The 22,922-nt window shown below is 40.2% G+C and overlaps 1 protein-coding gene across 1 annotated transcript in view; it reads right to left on the bottom strand.

The window, feature by feature from the left end:
* Positions 1-1,245: 1,245 nt before the first annotated feature.
* The window catches only part of rbm18 (RNA binding motif protein 18), a 44,794-nt gene continuing 23,117 nt past the window's right edge, over positions 1,246-22,922 (bottom strand). Inside the window, exons 4-6 of the mRNA XM_078226571.1 lie at positions 14,394-14,480; positions 8,720-8,805; positions 1,246-4,325 (exon numbers count right to left, since the gene is read on the bottom strand). Coding sequence (XP_078082697.1) covers positions 4,151-4,325; positions 8,720-8,805; positions 14,394-14,480 — 348 coding nt within the window. The 3' untranslated portion in view covers positions 1,246-4,150. The remainder of the gene's footprint in view (positions 4,326-8,719; positions 8,806-14,393; positions 14,481-22,922) is intronic.

Consider the following 22,922-nt stretch of genomic DNA (forward strand, 5'->3'; position numbering starts at 1 on the left):
ACTGTTGACATTTAAACTTTTGATCTCAGAGGTAGTCACAGCTCATTTTTAACTTCGCTGTTTTTTTAAAAAAGAAAAATCCTCTTTTAGCTTGTAATTTTAAATTAATTTATTCGTTTAATTTTATATTAACATATCAGATGAAGGGACCGCTTCTCATTCCTTATCAATTGTTTGACTGGAGTCCTCCCTTATGAATTGTTCTTTTATTCTTGGTGATATTCTACAGCTTTGTGTGTCTATCTTCTCCAGTTAACACCCATTCCTTGATTAATTGTGACTTTTTACCTGCATGGGACAACTTGGACAAGCCATGGAAATAGTTGAAAAATATACTGATTTGGATGTTTCATCAATAGCACTGATTAATGTTCCTTCATGTCAGTTAATGCTGTGTTCAGGTGTGCAAGGTTAGGAAAGGACATAGGATGAAGTGCAAAGCTCCGTAATGGCAGTGCGGACATTAAATCAGTGTTGCATGCTGATTGACATCATTATCTGCTTGTGAACATTAGACGCGAGCACACAAACACTTTTACACAGAGGGGGTGGGATTTTATGGCCTTGCTCGTCCCGAAACGTAAAATGCCGCCTGAGGTTAACGGACCTTCCCGTTGGCCACCCTTGGCCCGCTCCGATTCCCGTGGCGGGTGAGGTGGTAAAATTCCAGCCAGTGTCCAATGGATTTTATCATCAGAAACTTGCGCCACTTCCAACATTCAAAGTGCCTTGTGGCATCCCCTAAACAGACATTATAAAGTCCAATTTCTAGTGCTCTCCTAGACGTCAATTAGTTTTGAAACCATGCTATTCATCATGTCTGTACTTAGATACAACTTCTCTGCATCAGAAAATCTTAGATTTGAAACTGGACAAAAAAAAAGAGTGAAACAAAACATGTTCCCCAAATAGCTCCAATATTACATCTGAATTGTTCGTTATAAAACTGGAAGAGTCACATTTCATTTCAAAACTGGATGACCAAAACTGTAAATGACCATCAGTGCCCACAGCTTAATCAAATGTATAGGTTACATTGATCAAAGCCTAAAATCAAGATAGTTATACTAATATTTTAAAGAAATCTCGGCATGTAAAAGTTCAAACAAAGCTTCTTTTCAGGCTAACCATGCTTCATTCACATGCAATACAGATAAATTCAGGGACAGAATTACTGTGTCTAACTTCTTGTATCAGTTCACAAGCACAAACTAAGGTGCTTGTCAAAATAAATTCAACCGCATGGCTTAAAAAGTCAGTAACTTTATTGTGCTCTTCAGGCAGGTCAAAGCTTTAGATATGTTAACTTTACAATGTTATTCTCCTTTCCCTTGTATTACTGCAGCAACTATACCCCAAGTGTTTCATTGACTCATGTACTTTGGGAAGTCCTGAAATTTTGAATCACACTATTTAAATGCCCCTCTCTTCCTTTTAAAAAAAATGTATTTAAAGTTTTGAAAGTTTATTTCTTAGTGTCACAACTACATTTACATTAACACTGCAATGAAGTTACTGTGAAAATCTTCTAGTCGCCACAGTCTGACGCCTGTTCGGATACGTTGAGGAAGAATTTAGCATGGCCAATGCACCTAACCAGCATGCCTTTCGGACTGTGGGAGGAAACAGGAGCACCCGGAGGAAACCCATGCAGATACAGGGAGAACGTGCAGACTCCGCACAGACAGTGACCCAAGCCGGGAATCGAATCTGGGTCCCTGGCGCTGTGAGGTAGCAATGCTAACCACTGTGCCATCTTGCTGCCCTTAGAGTTCTAGACCTAAGGCCGATTATTTTCTCAATTTAAATGTTGCATTGTAATTTTGCGGACTCTTTGTAATGCAAGCTAGAGAGGCAGCAATAGACAGTAAACATGTTTCCTGCCCAGGAGAATTTAGACAAGAAAAGTATTATTTCTTTTAACATGCATTTACATTTTACAAAAATGGAAGCCTGAATCACATTAATGCACCACCAATATCACGGTGCAATAACGAACACTTTCATTATTTAGAGGTCATTTTGCATGTAAAATATTTCAAATGCATTGGAAAGTGATGCTGTTGCAATCAGTATTGATCAGGAACACAGGCAAACATACTTAAACCAATTAATTTTAAATACATTCATTTTAATAGTTTCCAAAAGTTAAAACAGGCTTTACAATAATGGAAACTTTGTTATACCAATCACAAAATCCGAAAAAAAAAACAACCAATACATTGCATTCAATGTTGCTGATTTGGAAGTCTAATATGTTTATCTAAACATGTTTAATTGTAAGCCATAAATAACAAATTGACACAAGAAATGACATTAACATTTTCCTATTATTTAGTCAGGACAATGTCTTTAAAAGGGATTCAGTCATAAAATATGTACAAAATACAGTTTTCTAATTGAAATCATGATCTGTTCCAGGGATGACTCTTCAATGTACAAGTAAAAACCTAGGGTTAAGTATTGGCCCCTTCTCCAAGGCATAGGTTCAACCCATTGTGAATAGGAATGATCCGGTCACTTTGGGTCTGATTTGTATACCAACGATTGGAAAAAAAAATATATAGGAAGCAATCTTACCACTTTGGATGGTTGATATTGGAAAAAAAAGCCAGTCAGTTCCTGAGATTGAGTTAGTGGCTTGGCTACAAATAAGAAAGGCCTACTCCTCAAAAAGCTCAGTCATAGTGCTCAAAACATCTGGCGAGCTATAACATAAAATCTGCATTCCCCCCCCCCAGAACATTAACCAATTTAACTCCAAGGCTGTTTGGAGTAACAGTATCAATTTTTGTAAATATTTACAAATCCACATTCACACATTACAATACACGACTGTGCTCATGTTACTGCATGGCAAATATTTTGTTACAAATGGTTTAAATTGTTTTAATGACCCCCTCCTGCATGTGGAGGAGAAAACTATTTCCGATTAGTGCAGAGGATGATAAACCTCTTATAACATGCGGCAAGCAGTGCATATCACGATCCCCAATGGCCATACTCGGTTACCAATCATGTCCTCACAGCAAGAATATGCTGGATCAGGGTTGACAAGAAACTTTAAAAAGTATACACAAGTCTGGTCTTATTAAAGAAAAACAACTAAAGAGTGTATCATTCAGTTATTCTTTAGCGATGTCTGTCACGTGCTATACCTCAGTTTACAAATTTCAAGGCTTGTGAATAATGAATGAAGACCAAAAAAAAAGCTGATGGTTTACAGGCTACAAACGGTCTACAGGATCATGGAAAATAAACTGAGGACTGGATGTTGGATCTATCACTATCCATTGCACAGTACCTTGGATCCTGACTTTCCATTGTGAGGGGTTTTATATGACAGAAGTTTCAATATATCCCACCATTCTATACTAATCTGGATCATCACCAATTTGTATTTTGTTGGTGGATTTAAAATAAAAATTATAGTGCATCTGAATACAAAATGGCAAACTTAGCCTGCCACTTTCAAATGGTCAAGCATTGCCATGTGATTCGCCTTTGTTGTATCGTGATAAACAACAGTCAGTACATACTATTTTGCAAGAATCAGTTTATGATCTAACAAACTCGCAATTCAATTTGAATACGGCCAGTGTAAAACTTCTTAATCACCAGACTTTCCATGATGCTTATTGCTATTAAAATCGGTAACTGTATTTGTACTCAGATTCTAAATTTGCGAAGAAATGTAAAGGGTAAACGTCACCATATAATCCAGGGCCTTTAGAGGCAGCCTTGGCTCAATAGAGAATTGCAAGATTACAGATGCGTCCTACATGATAAACCACAGCAGAACTTCCTCGCATCACAAATTGCAAGAAGTTAAACAACAGTACTCAAGTAACAGCCATACTTCCGGCGCACCCAAAGTCACGGGCACAGAGTCTCAAATAGCGTGGACAAAACTGACACTCTGATTAAGAGATCAGCTTCCCAGGAAGAAGAGTCGAAACACTCCTAATTACCCTGCTGGAATACATTTGAACCACATGCTCACCGCTTCAATCTGTTTTCTTAGAAAAATAAATTATATCATATCAAGTCACTGTGCAGTAATTGTTAGGTTTGACAGCGCCATTGAGTATCTTACGAAGAAATCTGATCAGAAAAGGATGTGACTGAAGCAAAGTAGTCTCGGCCTCGGTCATCGCTTGGATTTCCGAGCAACTCTAGAATAGGGAGCAGTTCGTGATTTGTTATTCTGTGCTTTGTCTGTGGGCTTATTGTACGCGTAAGTTGGAGACCCTGTATACTCGGCATCTGGGTTTTCGGCCATCATCTTAAGCTTGGTTTCAATTGCCTTTATTTTTGCACTAATGCTGCAAATAAAAAGAGAAGACCATTAGAACAAGATTAAAGCGCTTTAATCTACATTATACGCTGCGGCTTTGAAAAGTCAATAGCAAAGTGACTTTTGAAATCAAGTAGCTGGCGATTAACATAATAGCTTAAGATATTGTTTGCTAGACTTCAGAAACGGTGGATATCTAATGTCAAGCACCAATATAGAAGCTTTCCCAAAATGTTTGAAGTTTTCATTTCAATACAAAAATTTTAAAAAAATGGAATAGCCTTGGTTGCAGAAACTTTCGGAACATCAGGACCTAGAATTTGATTCAACCAACTAAATGGCAATTGTTTTGCATCCTGAAATAACATGAATCAAAAAGACAGCGCACTCAATAACCAAACTGCATTCAGTAAATCACACCCATTTTCTTTTCCCTTCTTCTGTTGAAGATGCTTCAAATGATATCTACTATAAAATGAATTGTGATAAACTCCCAGCCCATGAAAATACGCTTCCAGTAATCAAATGAGACATGGAATTTGGATCACAAATTCAAATCTGCTTTAAAGACCCACATATCTATTCCCACATTCTCTTTTACGGGTTAAGATTTCACAGGATGCTGGGGAAATTCTACTGGGACACCACCAACGTTTAGCATCATTTCGATTCTATACAAGAAACACACCAGGGCGGTGTAATTTTTCAAAGCAGTAACTCCAGCTGTCGGCTATACTTTTCAAATGTGCTCTGTGATAATACTGTGCCTTTAAAAAATGTATTTATATTAAGTTTCCTGTGAGGGGTATGTTTAAAATTCAGCTCTGTTTTACCTGGTGCCAATTTGTCTGAAAAACAGACAGGTTGAGAATGCAGAATAATGATTAATTTTAGCTAGGGATGTGTTTGTTTTAATCTGGGTTAATACATTCTTGTTTATTTGGTTTTGCCCCTCCCCCTTGGGTTTCAGAGTAGGATTTTGATTAGGTTGATTGACAAAGTCATGTGCTCAAGGGGAGGAGCTAAGCTTACAGGGAAAAGTAAGCAGTTACTGCCGGGTCCTGAAAGAAACAAGAGATGTCTCTCTCTCTGGAGGCTGCTGTTTGGGACCTGCGAAATAGGTCTCTCTCTTTGTCCTCCCTCTCTAGAGATGTTCTGGAGGCTCGAGAACTGGCTGTCCAAGCACAAGCGCGTAAGCATTTGTTGCTAACTGATTTTGAAGAGGAGTTTAAGTCTATAAGAAGAACCTTGCTTGAGTTGGAACCAATAGAGATAGGTTAACAGTTAAGAATTGTATCTTGTCATGTTTAAGTATTTCAATTGTAAAAGTTAAGCTAATTCATTTGTTATAGATATTGTCAAATAAAGTTTGTTTTCATAAAAGCTTCCGTGTGTCAATAGAATCACACCCAAAATGAAACAGCTTATCCTCACACTAATGCCAAAATAGAAAAACTGTTGGGGTCTAATTGTGCTTCATAATATACTTTGGGGTTTCTGATCTGCATCTTAACATCTGATTTTATATTAATAAAATGTCTATTCAAATCTAGAAATGTATTATATTATTTCAAATCAGTTTCACTGTATCACTTTAGAAAGTTTAGTAATCTTTCTATAAGTAAGAGGCTTTGGTCTTCATTCTGTTCTTGGGCTTTGACTGCTACTGCAGGTGAACCATTAACATGTCAAACCACGGGGCCACAGGTGTCTGTCTCTATACAATCTTGACACTTTCGCAAAAGCCTTAAACTACTGACTGTGTTTTCTTACATTAGAGTCTCAGTATAAATAGCACCGGGTTTATCATCTCTTACATTGCCTATTAGAAGCACCAGTTATAACAAGTAGGTTGTGTACCCAGCTTGGTGGGAATAGTAAGGTTTTTCTAAAAATACATGTTTTAAAAACAAATATGTCAAAACAATCCAATGTACCAATATGTGGGACATGAAGCACTTCAAACTGATTGATTTTGTCCTTTTCTGTTGTGGAGATGGGGCAAGAAACAAAATCACTGGTCGAGCAGGTGGTTCAGCATATCTGTATAATTTATATCTGGTTTCCTCCTTCCATCCCACTTTTTGTTTATTAGTTATGACCTTGCTTAGCTCCACAGTATGCAGCTAAATGCAATTTATCTCCCCTTTCTCCCTCTCTTACACCTCCCGCCCCACCGCATTCCCAGCCCTACACAAATTTCATCAACTCTTGAAGGTACTGGTTGCTCACTGGGCTACAGTGCCATGGGCAATGATAATTTAAGCTGCCATTATTCCAGTTGGAGCCTTGATAGTTAAGGTCAATGAGCTGTGTCATTGTGGGTACATCTCGCTAAACCAATTCCTGTCCTGTCCTCACCCTAGATCAACATGTGGACATTTCCAAGAGGGTTTTCTGGATGCTGAGCAGGAGCAGAGGTTCTGACTGTTCCCCCCCCAACCCTCGAGCTTGCTCCACCATTCAATATGATCATGGCTGATCCAATCTCGGCCTCAACTCCACTCACCTGCCCGTTCACCATAGCCCCTCAAACTTTTACTAATCAAAATTCTGTCGTCCTCTTCCTTAAATTTACTCAAAGTCCTGGCATCCACGACGCTCTGGAGTAGTGAATTCCAGACTTGTAAACTTGACTACACATTGATGTTGACAGAGAAGCTCAAAATATGCTGTTCTTGTAATAAGTGAATCAAACATAAGTTAATGTCAGTGGGTAGCACTCTCACCTCAACAGTCCGAAGGTTGTGGGCTTAAACCCCACCCCTGAAACTGGAGGACATAAGACTCGAGCCTGATAGCTCAGTGCCTACCGAGACAATGCTACGCTGTCTTTTGGATGAAGGGTTAAACCAATGTTCCCAATGCCTTGGCCAATAACAACTACTCAACCAGTGCCACTAGAACAGTTTAATTGATTGTTCACATTGCTACCTGTGGGACCTTGCTGTATGTAAATTGGCTGATGTGTTTCCTATATTACAAAAAAGACTACATTACAAAGTACCTCATTCATCGTAAAGTGCTTTGGGACATCCTGCGGTCATGAAAATGCAAGGGGGGGAAGGCAGTGCCGTAGTGGTATTGCCACTAGACTAGTAATCCAGAGACCTAGGGTAAAATGCTGGGACCAGAGTTCGTATCCCACCATGGCAGATGCTGAAATTTGAATTCAGTAAAAATCTGGAATTAAAGTCTAATAATAACCATTGTCGACTGTCGTAAAAACCCATCCGGTTCACTAATGTCCTTACCAGGTCTGGCTTGCATGTGACTCCAGATGCACAGCAATGTGGTTGACATTTCTTTTATTCAAAATGGGATGTGGGACATCGCTGGCTGGGCCAGCATTTGTTGCCCATCTTGAATTGCCCTCATTGGCTTGTTTGACCATTTCAGAGGGCATTTTAGGAGTGAACTACCTTGCTGTGGGTCTGTAGTCACATGTAGGACAGACCAGGTAAGGATGGCACATTTCCTCCCCTAAAGAACATTAATGAATCAAATGGGTTTTTATGGCAATTGACAATGGTTTCATGGTCATAGAATCATAGAAACCCTACAGTGCAGAAGGAGGCCATTCGGCCCATCGAGTCTGCACCAGCAACAATCCCGCCCAGGCCCTAACCCCCTATCCCCACATATTTACCCGTTAGTGTTACAATCCCACTAACATACGCATCCCGGGTCACGAAGGGGCAATTTAGCTTGGCCAACCAACCTACCCTGCATATCTTTGGACTGCGGGAGGAAACCGGAGCACCTGGGGGAAACCCATCATCATTAGACTTTTAATTCCAGACTATTAATGAATTCAAATGTCACCATTTGCCATAGTGGGATTCAGACCCGGGTTCTATGGGTCTTTAGATAACTAGTTCAGTGACAATACCACTACACCATTGACTCTGGAATGCCATCTGAAGTGGCCGAATAAGACCATTCAAGGAGAATTAGGGATGGGCAATAAAGGTTGGCCCAGCGAGTGACAAATTTAAAAAAAAATTATTTTATACTAAAACTCTGCAGGAAGTTAAAGGCTAATCAATTAAACACTGGAGTTTTGCTTTCTATAGAGCGAGAAATGGAGAAAAATGCAATTACAAATATTGCAATTTGTAATGAATCAGTTTAGCATCGTTTATTCAGAAGCAAAATGCTGCAGATGCTGGAAATCTGAAGTAAAATCAGAAAATGCTGTAAATACTCAGGAAGTAAATACATCAGGCCAATGATCAGGCCAAGGCACCAGCAAGAGTTGCCCTGTTTTTAAATCAGATTTGTGCCTCCAGATCTTTTGTATGCATGAAAAGAAAACTGAGGGGTTCCATCTTCCATGGCACACTGAACACTGGCACTTTCCAGTTCTGCAGACTTTACATACTTGTGACTAACTGATTAGAGAAACATTCTCTACATTACCTCAGATTAGACTGCACAGGCTCAGTGCTCGAAGAAGGCTCCAGACTTATTGGAAGAATCTTATCGTTTTTGTACTGATCATATCTCTGCGTGAGGAAAAAAAAACAAGTGGAAGAAATAAAGATGATAAACTTTCACTTGGTCGAACCTTTGATCAGCACTATCAGTAGATAAAAACTCAAATCTGAAATCCACTCTCATAAATAAGGCTTGACTAAAGAATAAAGAATATGTTATATTTTGGTGGAAGAGCACTTTGTTTCTTCCAGGTGGTCACCCAACTTTCTAGCACAAACCCTAACATTTACAGAAAGGTAAATTCTTCAAAGTGCAAACAGTATGTTACATTTCCTTTGGTACAAGAATAGCTAAACATGAACCAACCTACTTATGGACAAAACAATGGATTGCTGGAATGAAATAATTGTCCACAGCAACAATTAAGATCTGCAAATGTGTGATATAAAAGTAGGAAAGCAAATGTGCTTCCAGCAAGAAAGCATCACTTGAAGGAGTGCAGATCAGCAGCAGAGATACAACACTCTATGCCTGATCTACGGCTTGTGCTCCCCAAGAGTTCTCCAACACCAAGTTTTTGGCAAAAGCTGTATTCACATAACAGGAATGCATATTATTCAGGCATGTTCAGATAAAGTTGACCGAGTGGAACGAGTGGAATAATGTTCATGTACTTCTAGTTACATGGCAATAGTGCAGGATTAAACACCAGATGATTCTGAGGCAGCATTTGACATCAAACTGGCATGGTAGTCCTAACTCTTAAATACTGAGTATTTGATCAATTCAAATCTCTATGCAATGCTATTTTATACAGTGCACAAATATACAATTATGTAACATTTGTACTTCATTTACAAATCTACATACATTACATGCATATTCTATTCTGTGATACAATGAGATATGAAAGAGAATGAGAGATCCATGGATTGTAGAAAAATACTACTGGGGACAGGCGGAGGTGGTATTTGAAGAATTATGCTGATATACAAAGACGGAATTCTCTAGCCCTTCACCAAAGCTACTGCTGAATTTCCCTCTTTTGCCGAAGTGTGCAAGTGACAGTACTGATATCAGTGGACTATTGGTTCAAATATTTCAAAAACAATGCATAGTCCTCGCTAGAAAAACAACCATCATCTGTATTAAGCCCTCACTTTCAACAGTTATGAGAGGTGTATTCTAAATAGAGTTAAATAATGTTGGTTAAGTTTATCTATGCGATCCACTGGAGATTATATCAACCCAAACCATTTATGTTTCCACTTATTTCTACATTGCTTTCATATAATGCCAATGTACTATGAAATATTTTAATTAGCTAAGTACAAAAGAGAGCTAGGATAACTCACTCACTACCAGTTCTTGAAATAATCCCCCACTGTACAATGGATATTAGTCATGCCGACACTTTTTGTACGGATTAGTGTTAAATACTATCTCCATCCTTACTTTTGAATATAATTATTTTGGAACATTTACAAAGAAAAAATAAATAGATTAATGAGTGGACAAAGGCGACCTAATGATATGTCCAACTAAAATGTATGCTTTAAAGTGTTTATGCAAAATGTTTTAACAGCCTGGTTACTATAGTTATGAAAATAGATGCTGCAATTTTCAATTTAGCTGTAGGATTTCCCACCCTGAAAATGGAAGATGGGTCTCTGCTCCTAGTCCCAGGTTGCAAAGCCCCCTGAAACAGCGTCATCACGTTCAGCTTCCTCGGAAATGTTTTATTTGGCAGTTGTTCAAACTTACTTTCTAGGTGGGACTTTTGAAATGTCCTGCAGCTGCTAATGGCTCCTCACCCGGGCAATTTTCATGAAACTAGCCAGGGTCCCCAACATACCCAAGGTATAATTAGAAAGCTACAGAATGTTCCCCATTATTTATGACAACACTCAAAACAGAAATTAGCATAGTTCGATAAATTAATCAGCCTACATGACCACTGCAATCAACAATACTGAACTTGACAAAAACAATCTTTGGTCGGAGTCAGATGAAAGGAACTAGTGCTGCTCTCTCACTTTCTCCATTTCAACCCCGAGTTAACCTATTAAGAACCAGAACTCTTCAATCTGATTTAAATCAGATTTAAGGTAAAAGACCACTCGTCCTTCATGTTCGCCTCCCCTCTACCCACCATGCAGAAAGAGCTCTTTGACACAAAACACTGACACATTCCCACCTTCTTACCTCAACATAGAAACACAGAAAAACTACAGCACAAACAGGCCCTTCGGCCCACAAGTTGTGCCGAACACATCCCTACCTTCTAGACCTACCTATAACCCTCCATCCTATTAAGCTCCATGTACTCATCCAGGAGTCTCTTAAAAGACCCTATTGAATTCGCCTCCACCACCACTGACGGCAGCCGATTCCACTCGCCCACCACCCTCTGTGTGAAAAACTTACCCCTAACATCTCCCCTGTACCTACCCCCCAGCACCTTAAACCTGTGTCCTCTCGTAGCAGACATTTCCACCCTGGGAAAAAGCCTCTGAGAATCCACCCGATCTATGCCTCTCAACATCTTATACACCTCTATTAGGTCTCCTCTCATCCTTCGTCTCTCCAAGGAGAAAAGACCGAGCTCCCTCAGCCTATCCTCATAAGGCATGCCACTCAATCCAGGCAACATCCTTGTAAATCTCCTCTGCACCCTTTCAATCTTTTCCACATCCTTCTTATAGTGAGGCGATCAGAACTGAGCACAGTACTCCAAGTGGGGTCTGACGAGGGTCTTATATCGCTATTATCAACCATTTTAATCTGAAAATTCATTACAGTGAGAGACCTGTCTTAACTTACACACTTCGGGACCCACCAGACGGCAGTGTGTCAGAGTCAGTATAAAGCACTGCTGCAGTGCGCAATTTGTTAGTCACAACTTTCAGATGACCAGAACTACAAAAGCCGCATATTTTGGATAGAAGTTTCCACAATGACTGCATCGGTTATAAACTTCTACCCGTTTTTTAATTCATTCATGGGATGTGGGCGTTGCTGGCCAGGCCAGCATTTATTGCCCATCACTGATTGCTCGAGTAGTTGGTGGTGAGCTGCTTTCTTGAATCTCCGCAGACCATGCGCTGGTAGGGAGGGAGTTCCAGGTTTTTGACCCAGTGACAGTGAAGGAATGTTTCCAAGATGTGGAGATGCCGGTGTTGGACTGGGGTAAACACAGTAAGAAGTTTAACAACACCAGATTAATGTCCAACAGGTGTATTTGGTAGCAAATGCCACGAGCTTTCGGAGCGCTGCCCCTTCATCAGGTGGAGTGGAGAAATGCTCTCAAACGGGGCATACAGAGACACAAACTCAATTTACAGAATAATGATTGGAATGCAGTCTTTACAGATAATCAAGTCTTAAAGGTACAAACAATGTGAATGGAGGGAGCATTAAGCACAGGTTAAAGAGATGTGTATTGTCTCCAGACAGGACAGCCAGTGAGATTCTGCAAGTCCAGACAAGCTGTGGGGGGTTACAGATAGTGTGACATGAACCCAAGATCCCGGTTGAGGCCGTCCTCATGTGTGCGGAACTTGGCTATCAGTTTCTGCTCAGCGACTCTGCACTGTCGTGTGTCATGAAGGCTGCCTTGGAGAACGCTTACGTTCTCTTCCTGTTGGGGAGCACTTCAGCGGTCACGGGCATTCGGCCTCTGATCTTCGCGTTATCGTTCTCCAGTAAGGTTTACATTAACACTGCAATGAAGTTACTGTGAAATTCCCCTACTCACTACACTCTGGCGCCTGTTCGGGTCAATGCACCTAACCAGCACGTCTTTCAGATTGTGGGAGGAAACCGGAGCATCTGGAGGAAACCCACGCAGACACAGGGAGAACGTGCAAACTCCACACAGTGACCCAAGCCGGGAATCGAACCCGGGTCCCTGGCACTGTGGGGCAGCAGAGCTAATTACTGTGTCGCCCGGCAGCATATGCCTGGTTATTAGAGGTTACAGATTGTGGAGGAGTACAATTCTGCTGCTGCTGAAAGCTCACAGCGCCTCATGGTTGTCCAGCCTGGAGTTGTTGGATCTGTTCAAAACCTATCCATTTAGCCTGATGGTACTGCCACACATGATGGAGAGTATCCTCAATGTGAAGACTGAACTTTGTCTCCACAAGGACTGTGCGGTGGTCACTCCTACTGATACTGTAATGAACAGATGCATCTGTGGCAGGCAGGTTGGTTAGGATGAGGTTAACTGCATTTCTCCTTGTTGGTTCCCTCACTACCTGCCACAGACCCAATCTAGCAGCTAGTCCTTTACGACTCAGCCAGTTGGTCTGTAATAGGACCACCATGTCACTCTTGGTGATGGACACCACATTCTGAACCCGTGTCACCTTCAAATGCTTCCTCCAATGGTGCTCAATATGGAGGAAAACTGATTCATCAGCTGGGGGAAGGGGGTAAGTGGTAATCAGCAGTTTCCTTGCCCATATTTTGCCTGACACCATGAGACTTCATGTGGTTCAGAACCAGTGTTGGTCCATGTTGAGGACTCCCAAGGAAACTCCCTCCTAATTGTATAATGCCACCTCTGCTGGGTCTGTTCTGCTAGTGGGACAGGAACAGGGACCCAGGGATGGTGCTGCTAGTGTCTGGGACATTTTCTGTATGGTATGATTCCGTTGAGTTTGTAAATGTCAGATTGTTGCTTGACTAATCTGTGAGACAGCTCTCCCAGCTTTGGCACAATCCCCAAGATGATAGTTAGGAGGACATTGCAGGGTCTATAGGGCTGACTTAGCCATTGTTGTTTCTGGTGCCGAGGTTGATGTCATCTGGTTTCATTTCTTTAAGACGTTTTAAGCAGTTTGATACAACTGAGCACCTTGCCAGGCCATTTGAGAGGGCATGAAGAGGCATCCACATTGCTGTGGATCTGAAGTCACATGTGGGCTAGACCAGGGAAGACGACAGATTTTCTCTCCAAAAGGACATTAATGAACCAGGTGGGTTATTACAACAGTTGGCAATGGTTTCATGGTCATCATTAGACTTTCAATTCCAGATTTTTATTCAATCTGCCACGATGGGATTCAAATCAAGGCTCCTAGAGCACTATTAAGCCTGGGTCTCTGAACTACTAGTCCAGTGACAATACAACTGTATCACTGCCTCTCCTCCAGTGTTTTGTCCATGACAACCTAGACAAGGATGCCTGGCCCATTTCTACAGATTGCTTGTAACTTAAATGTTCAGGTACAAAAATCTTCCAACATCCACAGTTAAGAAAGAAGCCTGTAGTAGGTAAAATACTGTTGGGAAAATAAGAAACTCCTACTGGGATGTCAAACTGATGTTTAAATATGAATTATCTCCTGGGATAGACATTGGAACAACTTACAAAATTAAAACCTGAAATATAGGATATACTTACACCAGAGTCGAAGAAAAGGTCTGGATTGTTTAAAAGCACAAATTACAGCATTTATTGTGCTAATCATATAGAGCTTCTGTTCATTCAGCAGGGTAAGGGTTAAAGCAAGCACTCAATGACTATAAAATTATAGTCCAGAAAAGAAAACCAGAAGACTGCATTTTAAAATCTCAGATCCTTTCTGAAAAATCAACAAGTTCTTTTATATATTTATGACAAGTTGAGAAATTTAGCAACAGTATTCACCTTCACTTGTGCATGTGCCCAACGCACTACCAGTTTCTTAGAGAGAGCAAGTTTGCCATTTAAGCACTGAATGGCCCGCTCAGCTTCCTAGAAAAATAAAACAAGGGGGAAGTTAATAGTATTTGATTAGGCATCATACGCTTCTCAAAAAAAACTTGAACACTGATATATAGTTATCTGAATAATTCATTAGGTTTAGTCCTGGTCAGACTTGGCTCAGTTTATAGCACTCCTGTCTCTTCTATAGAAGGTCAAGGCTTCACATTCCACTCAAGATTCAAGTACATAATCTAGGCTGGAAGGTTGGTGCATGACTAAAGGGGTACGGTACTATCAGAGGAGCATGCAGTCTTTCAGATGAGAATGTCTGCTCTCTCAAGTGGATACAAAAGAGACGTCAGCACTACCTGAAAAACAGCATGCAAGTACTCATAGCCAATAATATTTATCTATGAATCAAATCCTGAAACAGATCATCAATTTCATTGATGTTCCGAGGGACTTGATATGTGTAAATTGGCTGTTCTGTTTCTTACACTAGTAAAGTTGCTACAATTCAAATGCACTTTTTAAAAATTCTTTCACGGGATGTTGTGTTCTGGAAAGAACATTTGTTGCCCACACCTAATTGCCCTTGAACTGTGTGGTTTGCTAGGCCATTTCAGAAGGAACTTAAGAATCAACCACATATTGCTGTGGGTCTGGAATCACATGTAGGCCAGATTTTGTACCCTAAACATCATCCCTAAAGGGACAGCATGGTGGTTAGCACTGCTGCCCCACAACGCCAGGGACCCAGATTCAATTCTGGCTTTGGGTGACTATGTGTGGAGTTTGGACATTCTCCCCTTGTCTGCGTGGGTTTCTTTTGGGTGCTCTGGTTTCCTCCCACAGTCCAAAGATGTGCAGGGTAGGTTGACTGGCCATGCTAAATTGACCCTTAGTGTCCCGAGATGTACAGGTTAGTGGGGGAAATATGTGGGGTTATGAGGATAAGATCTGGGTAAGATGATCTATTGGAGAGTCGGTACAAACTCGATGTGAAGAATGGCCTCCTTCTGTACGGTGGGGATTCTATGAATTAGTGAATCAGATGGGTTTTTGCAACAGTCGACAGTAGTTTCGTCGTCAATATTGCAGGGGTTGGCTGGGCTTCTAATTCCAGATTTATTAATTGAATTTAAATTCCACCAGCTGCCATGGTGGGATATGAACCACTATCCCCAGAGCAATAGCCTGGGTTTTGGATTGCTAGTCTAGTGACATTACCACTACACCACCATCTCTCCAATTGTCATTGGTAGTGAAGCACTTTGGTACATTCTGAAGTTGTGAAATGAGCTATATGGATGAAAGTTCCATTCTTTCTAGTGATGAAACTACACAAAAACATGGGGAGAGCTGGCAGCAAAGGTGCAGCTCTGTACAGACCTGAAATTCTATCAATATGCTATGAGAAGGTCTTTAAAAAAATCCACCCAGGAAGTGTTTTGACTGAGACAGTTTCAGAAAGAAAAATGACTCAAAGGTAATAAGAAAAAAACCATGGTACTATAAGTGGCAAACCTATCCATGTAAAATTTATTGAGGACTATACCTTTCAGTGTTTTAGGAAAACTTCAGTTTGTCCAAAAAATACATATATCTCAATGTTTCAAACACAATGATAACCATTAAATAATCACTTCTTAGAACATCCAACTGGAGGTCAAACTACTGTAAATTAAACTAACAGTTAAATTTAGGTACTGAAAACAGAATTATCTCAGCAATATTCTGTGTGTCTCAACCATTCTTTGACCACTCACCATGCATTGTACAATGAAATATACTTGAAAACTTTGACTAACTGGAACTAAGATGGTGCTGGAGTGAGGTGACTTCTTCAGAGCTGTCCCCCGCATGCCCTCTAATTCTATCTTTTACTCTTGTTCTATGCTTTTAAAACTCTTTTCCAAACTCTTTTAAACTCTTCCCTGCTGCCATCAGGCTTTTGAACGGACCTACCATATATTAAGCTGATCTTTCTCTGCACCCTAGCTATGACTGTAACACTATATTCTGCACCCTCTCCTTTCCTTCTCCCCTATGTACTCTATGAACAGTATGTTTTGTCCGTATAGTGCACAAGAAACAATATTTTTCATTGTATCCGAATACATTGACAATAATAAATCAAATCAAAAGATTAGGACATATGCTAACTCAAACTGAACAGGTGACAATTTCCAGCAACTTTGGAAGGCCACTTACAGAACACCTGTAACAATCACAGGTACAGAGATAGTTCAACCGTTTGATGATATAAAACACTCCAGTTATGAACTGCAACAGAACCTTGCCACTAAAACAACATTTACAAGCCACTTGAGGTTCAATCATCGTTTAGGATGTCATCTTAACCCCTTAATTGTTACAGCTTGGACACACACCAGGCTGGATATACCACGCTCCAGCTCAACTGCTGTTTTATATTAAGTATATTCTGAAAGGTGCATTGGACAGTCTTAAAACATGGCCCTAAACTCTGGTTGACAAAAGATGGTATGTGTGAACGCCACTCGAAACCTGTACTTAATCAGTTAATTTAGTACAGTGACATTACCCGATTTCAGACCCAGCCCCAGAGTAAAATAACAAAACGTTGTATCATATCATCCAGCCTACAGGCAAGCAGAATTTGGGTCAGGGCTTGGGCCACTGCAAGTTTCTCAATGAACTTACAAATCTGTTGGTTTTGTCTTGGGAATCAATGGTTGCTGCTTAATGTGGGGAAATTGAGAATGGTTAAGTAGGCTTGGTGGCATTCTGCTTTTAGTCATCATAAATCTAATAGAAATAATCCTTAATGGACCACCATTGTTAAGCTTCTAACACTGCCAAGATGTCATCTGCACTGGTTAAAACTCTGAAGTTGCAGACAACGCATTTTTAAATTGAGAAATATTGGAACAAATAGAAAGTGTGAAAGAATTAGGACCCAGGATTTTCGCGGCCGAGAGTTCATACTGTGAGCAGCTAGTAATTGCAGAAAATTATAAATTGAAGAATTTATCAAAACATTAGTGGCAAGGGGAGATTTAGGTAGAAATGTTGAGATAAAGCTTGCTGTGAAGAGTAAGGGGGGGGGATGGAAGACAATGAGCAAATTCATTGCCTCAGTTTTGATAAAGGAGTTAGATACTGAGAATCTAACAGGTGGTAGTTACAATTTAAAAAGAGATGGACATGATAAAATTAGCTGAACTTAAGCTAGAAAAATCACTAGAATTGGCAGGATTACATTAGTTCATTGAGGAATTATCAAGAATTAGCAGACTGACTAGAATTTTCCAAGATACTTTGGAATGGTTAAATTGTGCTAGAGCTGTTTGAAAAAAAGATGGAGAAAAGCCAGGAAATTATAGCCCAGTTAGTCTCACTTAGTTGTTGGTAAACTATTCGTCTATGCACATTACAAAGCTCACAAAGCCAGTGCCATTCAGTACAGGTGGCCAAAAAGGCAGGGTGTGCTTGATCAACATTAGAATTAACTGAAGAAATAACAGTGGACAGAAAAAAGAAAATGTCGTGGATGTTATGAATGATTCATCTGGATTTTCAGAAAGCATTTGTAAAAGTACAATGTAAGAGACAAAAAGCAAAGGTGACACAGAATTAAAGAGGAGGTAGCCACACAAAGAGCTAGCTGGAGGGTGGGAGTAAAGGGCTGGAAACATGTGGCAAGTAGTGTTTTACAAGGTTCTGTCTTGGTGATGCTTTCATTTAATACAAACATAAATGATCTGCTCTTGGACATCAACCGACCAATATTAAGATTTGCTGATGACACCAAATTGCACTTTAGGTGAGATGAATTTCCAATCACATATCTGTCACCATCAAGATTGTCTAATTCCCTCTCTATTACATATCACCCAACTCGCCTCATCTCCTTCATCTAGAGCTGAAATTTTCTTTCATGTTTTGTTTCCTCTAGATGTGACTATTCCAACACACTGTTGGCTGGCCTCTCGTTTTCTACCTTTTGTAAACTTGAGGTCATCCAAAACTCTGTTGCCCACATCCTACATTGGACCCCAGTGAACAATGTCTCAATTTTAAAGTTCCAATCCTCATTTCAAATGACTCCCCAACCTCCCCACTCTTCTCTATCTCTGTAATCTCCTCCAGCCCTACAACCTTCAAAGGTATTTGCACTTCTCCAATTCTGACCTCTCGAATAGCTTGGATAATTGGCAGCTACGCGGTCAGCTGCCGAAGAACCTAATTTCTGGAACCTCTCTGCCTTTCTTCCAAGATGCTCCTTAAAACCTACATTTTTGGTATCTGTCCTATTATTTCATGTCGTTTGGTGTCAAATTTTAACATTCCCGTGAAGTGCCGTGGGACACTTTACGATGTTGAAGGCGCTATACAAACGTGCCAACATTTGTATCGCATCTTCAACTTCTACAGATGCACCACAGAAAGCATTCTTTCGGGATGCATCACAGCTCTTGCTCTGTCCAAGATGGCAAGAAACTACAAAGGGTCATGAATGAAGCCATATCCATCACTCAAACCAGTCTCCCATCCACTGACACTGTCTACACTTCCCGCTGCCTCGAAAAAGCAGCCAGCATAATCAAGGACCCCGCGCACCCCGGACATGCTCTCTTCCACCTACTTCTGTCAGGAAAAAGATACAAAAGTCTGAGATTACATACCAACCGACTCAAGAACAGTTTCTTCCCTGCTGCCATCAGACATTTGAAAGGACCTACCTCACACTAAGTTGATCTTTCTCTACACCCTAGCTATGACTGTAACACTACATTCTGCGCCCTCTTCTTTCCCTCTCTATGAACGGTATGCTTTGTCCGTATAGTGTGAAAGAAACAATACTTTTCACCGTATACTAATACATGTGACAATAATAAACCAAGTCAAAGTAAGTTATTATTACTGTGGGTTGTGAAAGACTATGGATGAACATAGCCAGATTAGGAGGCTATAGAAAGAGTCAGAGATTGGGCAGATACTGTTCAAGGTAGAAAAATGCAAAGTAACAGATTTGGCAAATGAAAATAGGGAAAGGAAGTACACAACTCAAACATTTAAGGAACTAATTGGAGCAGGGAAATCTTATTGCACAGGTATACGGGTTCCAAAAAGATGGAGGACAAGCCAATGGGCCATAAAAATAGGTAAATGGTTTGATGTGTGTCCAGGAGTACAGAATACAAAAAGGAGGTAACATTGGAATTACGCAAGACTATAATTAGACTGTACTTGGCATTACTGTGTAGATTGGAGCACCCTCAAACAGAAAGGATACAAATGTAATAGAAAAGGTGCCTTGTAGGTTCAGTAGGTTATTGTGAAGGACGAGAAGATAGAATTAGGAACAGAAGCTTTGGACATTTTTACCAAAGCTGCAAAGAATTAAAGTGTTACCCAATCAAGGTTTCATAATTATGATGGGTGAAGATAGGGGAGGTGGTGGCCTAGTGCTTTTATCGTTAGACTATTAATCCAGAAACTCAGCTAATGTTCCAGGGACCCGGGTTCAAATCCCGCCACGGCAGATGATGGAATTTGAATTCAATAAAAAATATCTGGAATTAAGAATCTACTGATGACCATGAAACCATTGTCGGAAAAACCCATCTGGTTCACTAATGTACTTTTGGGGAAGGAAATCTGCCACCCTTACCTGGTCAGGCCTACATGCGACACCAGCGCCACAGCAATGTAGTTGACTCTCAACTGCCCTCTGAAACAGCCTAGCAAGCCACTCAGTTCAAGGACAACTAGGGATGGGCAATAAATGCTGGCCAACCAGTGACGCTCATGTCCCATGAATGCATATAAAAAAGATAATTATCAAGATATTATTTCTACAGGGTAGCAACAGTCAACAAGTGGGCAGAGCTTCAGGATCATTGCAAAATGTATCAGGAGAGATGAAAAAGGATTTATTTCCTTATTATTTCCTATGGTTTCTAGGTGGTGATTACAATGTAGAATGCTCTGCCACAAATTATTGGTGAAACAAAGCTCAAACTCTTTTAAAAATGGGAATGAAATAATTGCTTGATAAAACATTCTAGAAGAGTCTGGAGAGCAGGGAGATGCACGAGATGATACTGGTAACCACAAACTGGAAGCAAATGGCCAATTCTGGGCCGTGATATTCTATGATTCTTTGCAAGTAGGGCAACATACAATTATAATTAGACAAATGCCATGGTTAAATATTTTAATGGCTTGTTGGCCTTAAAGGGCTGTGGGGCAACTAACCAGGATGCAGGGACAAGGAATGTAAGTTTGAAGTAGAATTTAGTTGAGCTTGTTTTCTTTAGATAAGAGTCTTCAGAATGACTGAATCTTAATTTTCAGAATCCTGAAAGAGATTGACGAAGCTGATCATGACTTTGTTTTAAATATTGACATTGTTTAATCTCTTTAAAAAAAAGTAGGGTAGTCGCCATGAAGAATATTTTCATACAAAGGATGCTGGCAAAAAACTTAAGTAATACGTTTTCCAGGAAGACCATTGAGGCAAATAGAAAACAGGGTCAAAAAGTATCTGAAGGCATTGCTGAATATGGAATCGGACAAGAAGATGGATACATAGGACACAGCGGAAAAGCACAGATTTTAAAGTTTATTTATTAGTGTCATAAGTAGGCTTACATTAACACTGCAATGAATTTACTGTGAAAATCTCCTAGTCACCACATTCTGGCGCCTGTTTGGGTACACTGAGGGAGAATTTAGCATGGCCAATGCACCTAACCAGCATGTCTTTTGGACTGTGGGAGGAAACCGGAGCACCCGGAGGAAACGCACGCAGACACAGGGAGAACGTGCAGACTTGCACAGACAGTGACCCAAGTCGGGAATCGAACCGACATCCCTGGTATTGTGAGGCAGCAGGGCTAACCGCTGTGCCATTGTGTTGGGCTAAATTGATGCCAAAGAGGGTATAATTTAACATGTACTGACTTCTGCGTTTGACAAGTCAGTCTCACATATGTACTTCACCTTACAAAATGCTGGGATCCACTCCTGCAACATACACAACCTCCCAACACAACTGAGAGCTAATAAATCATATCTTTTGTTTTTAAAGCCAACAAGGCTTCTGTACCTACTCTTGTTAAAAGCAGGTCAAGAAAGTACAAAGTTAGCGTGACATAATTAAGAAATCTCACTTTAACATTACGGTAAATAAAAATCAACAGTTGAAACCAGGTTGGTTACTTTTCACAAAGCTGTTTTAGATTTTTCTTTCTCTGTAGGGAAATATTAACTGCACCTTATTAGCATTTGAGGGGAAGTGAAGTCAATAGAAAAAAAATACCTGAGGGAGGGCACCTAAGGTCGCCAATTATTAAGGTCTGTACAGTTGACTGGTAAACAGACTGGCTCAGGAGGTTTTCCTCATGTTCACTGCAAAGGTCATCTGGTCTTTATTTTCCTTTGCTGCTACTAAGTTCTAATATTTGAACCCTTCACCAAACCAATGGTTTACAGAAATTTCAAATGTTTATCCCGGCGGTTTGTGAAAATAGAAAGGAACTGGTCTCTATATAAATATTTTATTCATCCCTTCAAGTTCTGAATGCAATTGCCTTGTATACATGATTAAACACCCAGACACTGTGAATTTTGATAGGGCACAGTGGAAAAGGACAGATTTGATGGGCTAAATTGATGCCAGAGCGAGTATAATTTAACACTGACTGTTGTACATGACAGAGAGTACATTAAATTTGATATCTAATACCAGGAATTAAGTCAAAGATAAAATCCCACCACAAATACTGTCTGTAATAATGCTCAGTGAGGTTTGAGAGAAATGAACAGGTAAGCTTGTTGACTGCTCCTAAAACAGGAAAACAGCCACTGGCTATTAGGCATTACAAAAAGGAATCTCCATTCACAAAGTTCCAAGGGTGTGATATAAATATGAAGTCATTATGAAGGCATAAAGCACATGCATAAAGTAAAGTCTTAGATAGTATTTGACATTAACATTTAATTATTGAGATTTTGTGAGCTTGTTATGAGTGACCCCCGCTGTGATTATATAAAAGTGCTACTGAAGCAGGGACTGTGCATACAGAAGACTATACTGGCCATCTTGCTGGTTGTTTTCAAACAAGTGAGCTTTGTTGTTTTCTGCTTTCCCGCTATGAGCCTTTTCATTGTAATTTAAGCCAATATGTTGGCTTTTTATGCGTGCCGCAACATACAAAGTGTGACCCCCGCTTGATAAACCACCCAATGTCCCAAGCTTTTGTTTTTACTTAATTAAGTTTGCAGAATGAGGGATGATTGACAAAGTTGTTGTAGGCAAATTGTTCTAATACTGGGGGATTAATAAAAATTACAATGCAAGAATGAAACTTAAGTTAATAGGCTGGTAAGTTACAGGGAAGGCCACGAAGATGAATAATAATTAGGTACAACAGACAACTGGATAGAATTGTGACAGTAGCAGAGACTAAAGAACATGATGAGAAAATTGGTAGATAG

The sequence above is a fragment of the Mustelus asterias genome, chromosome 13, assembly GCF_964213995.1.
Source record: "Mustelus asterias chromosome 13, sMusAst1.hap1.1, whole genome shotgun sequence".
NCBI lineage: Eukaryota > Metazoa > Chordata > Chondrichthyes > Carcharhiniformes > Triakidae > Mustelus > Mustelus asterias.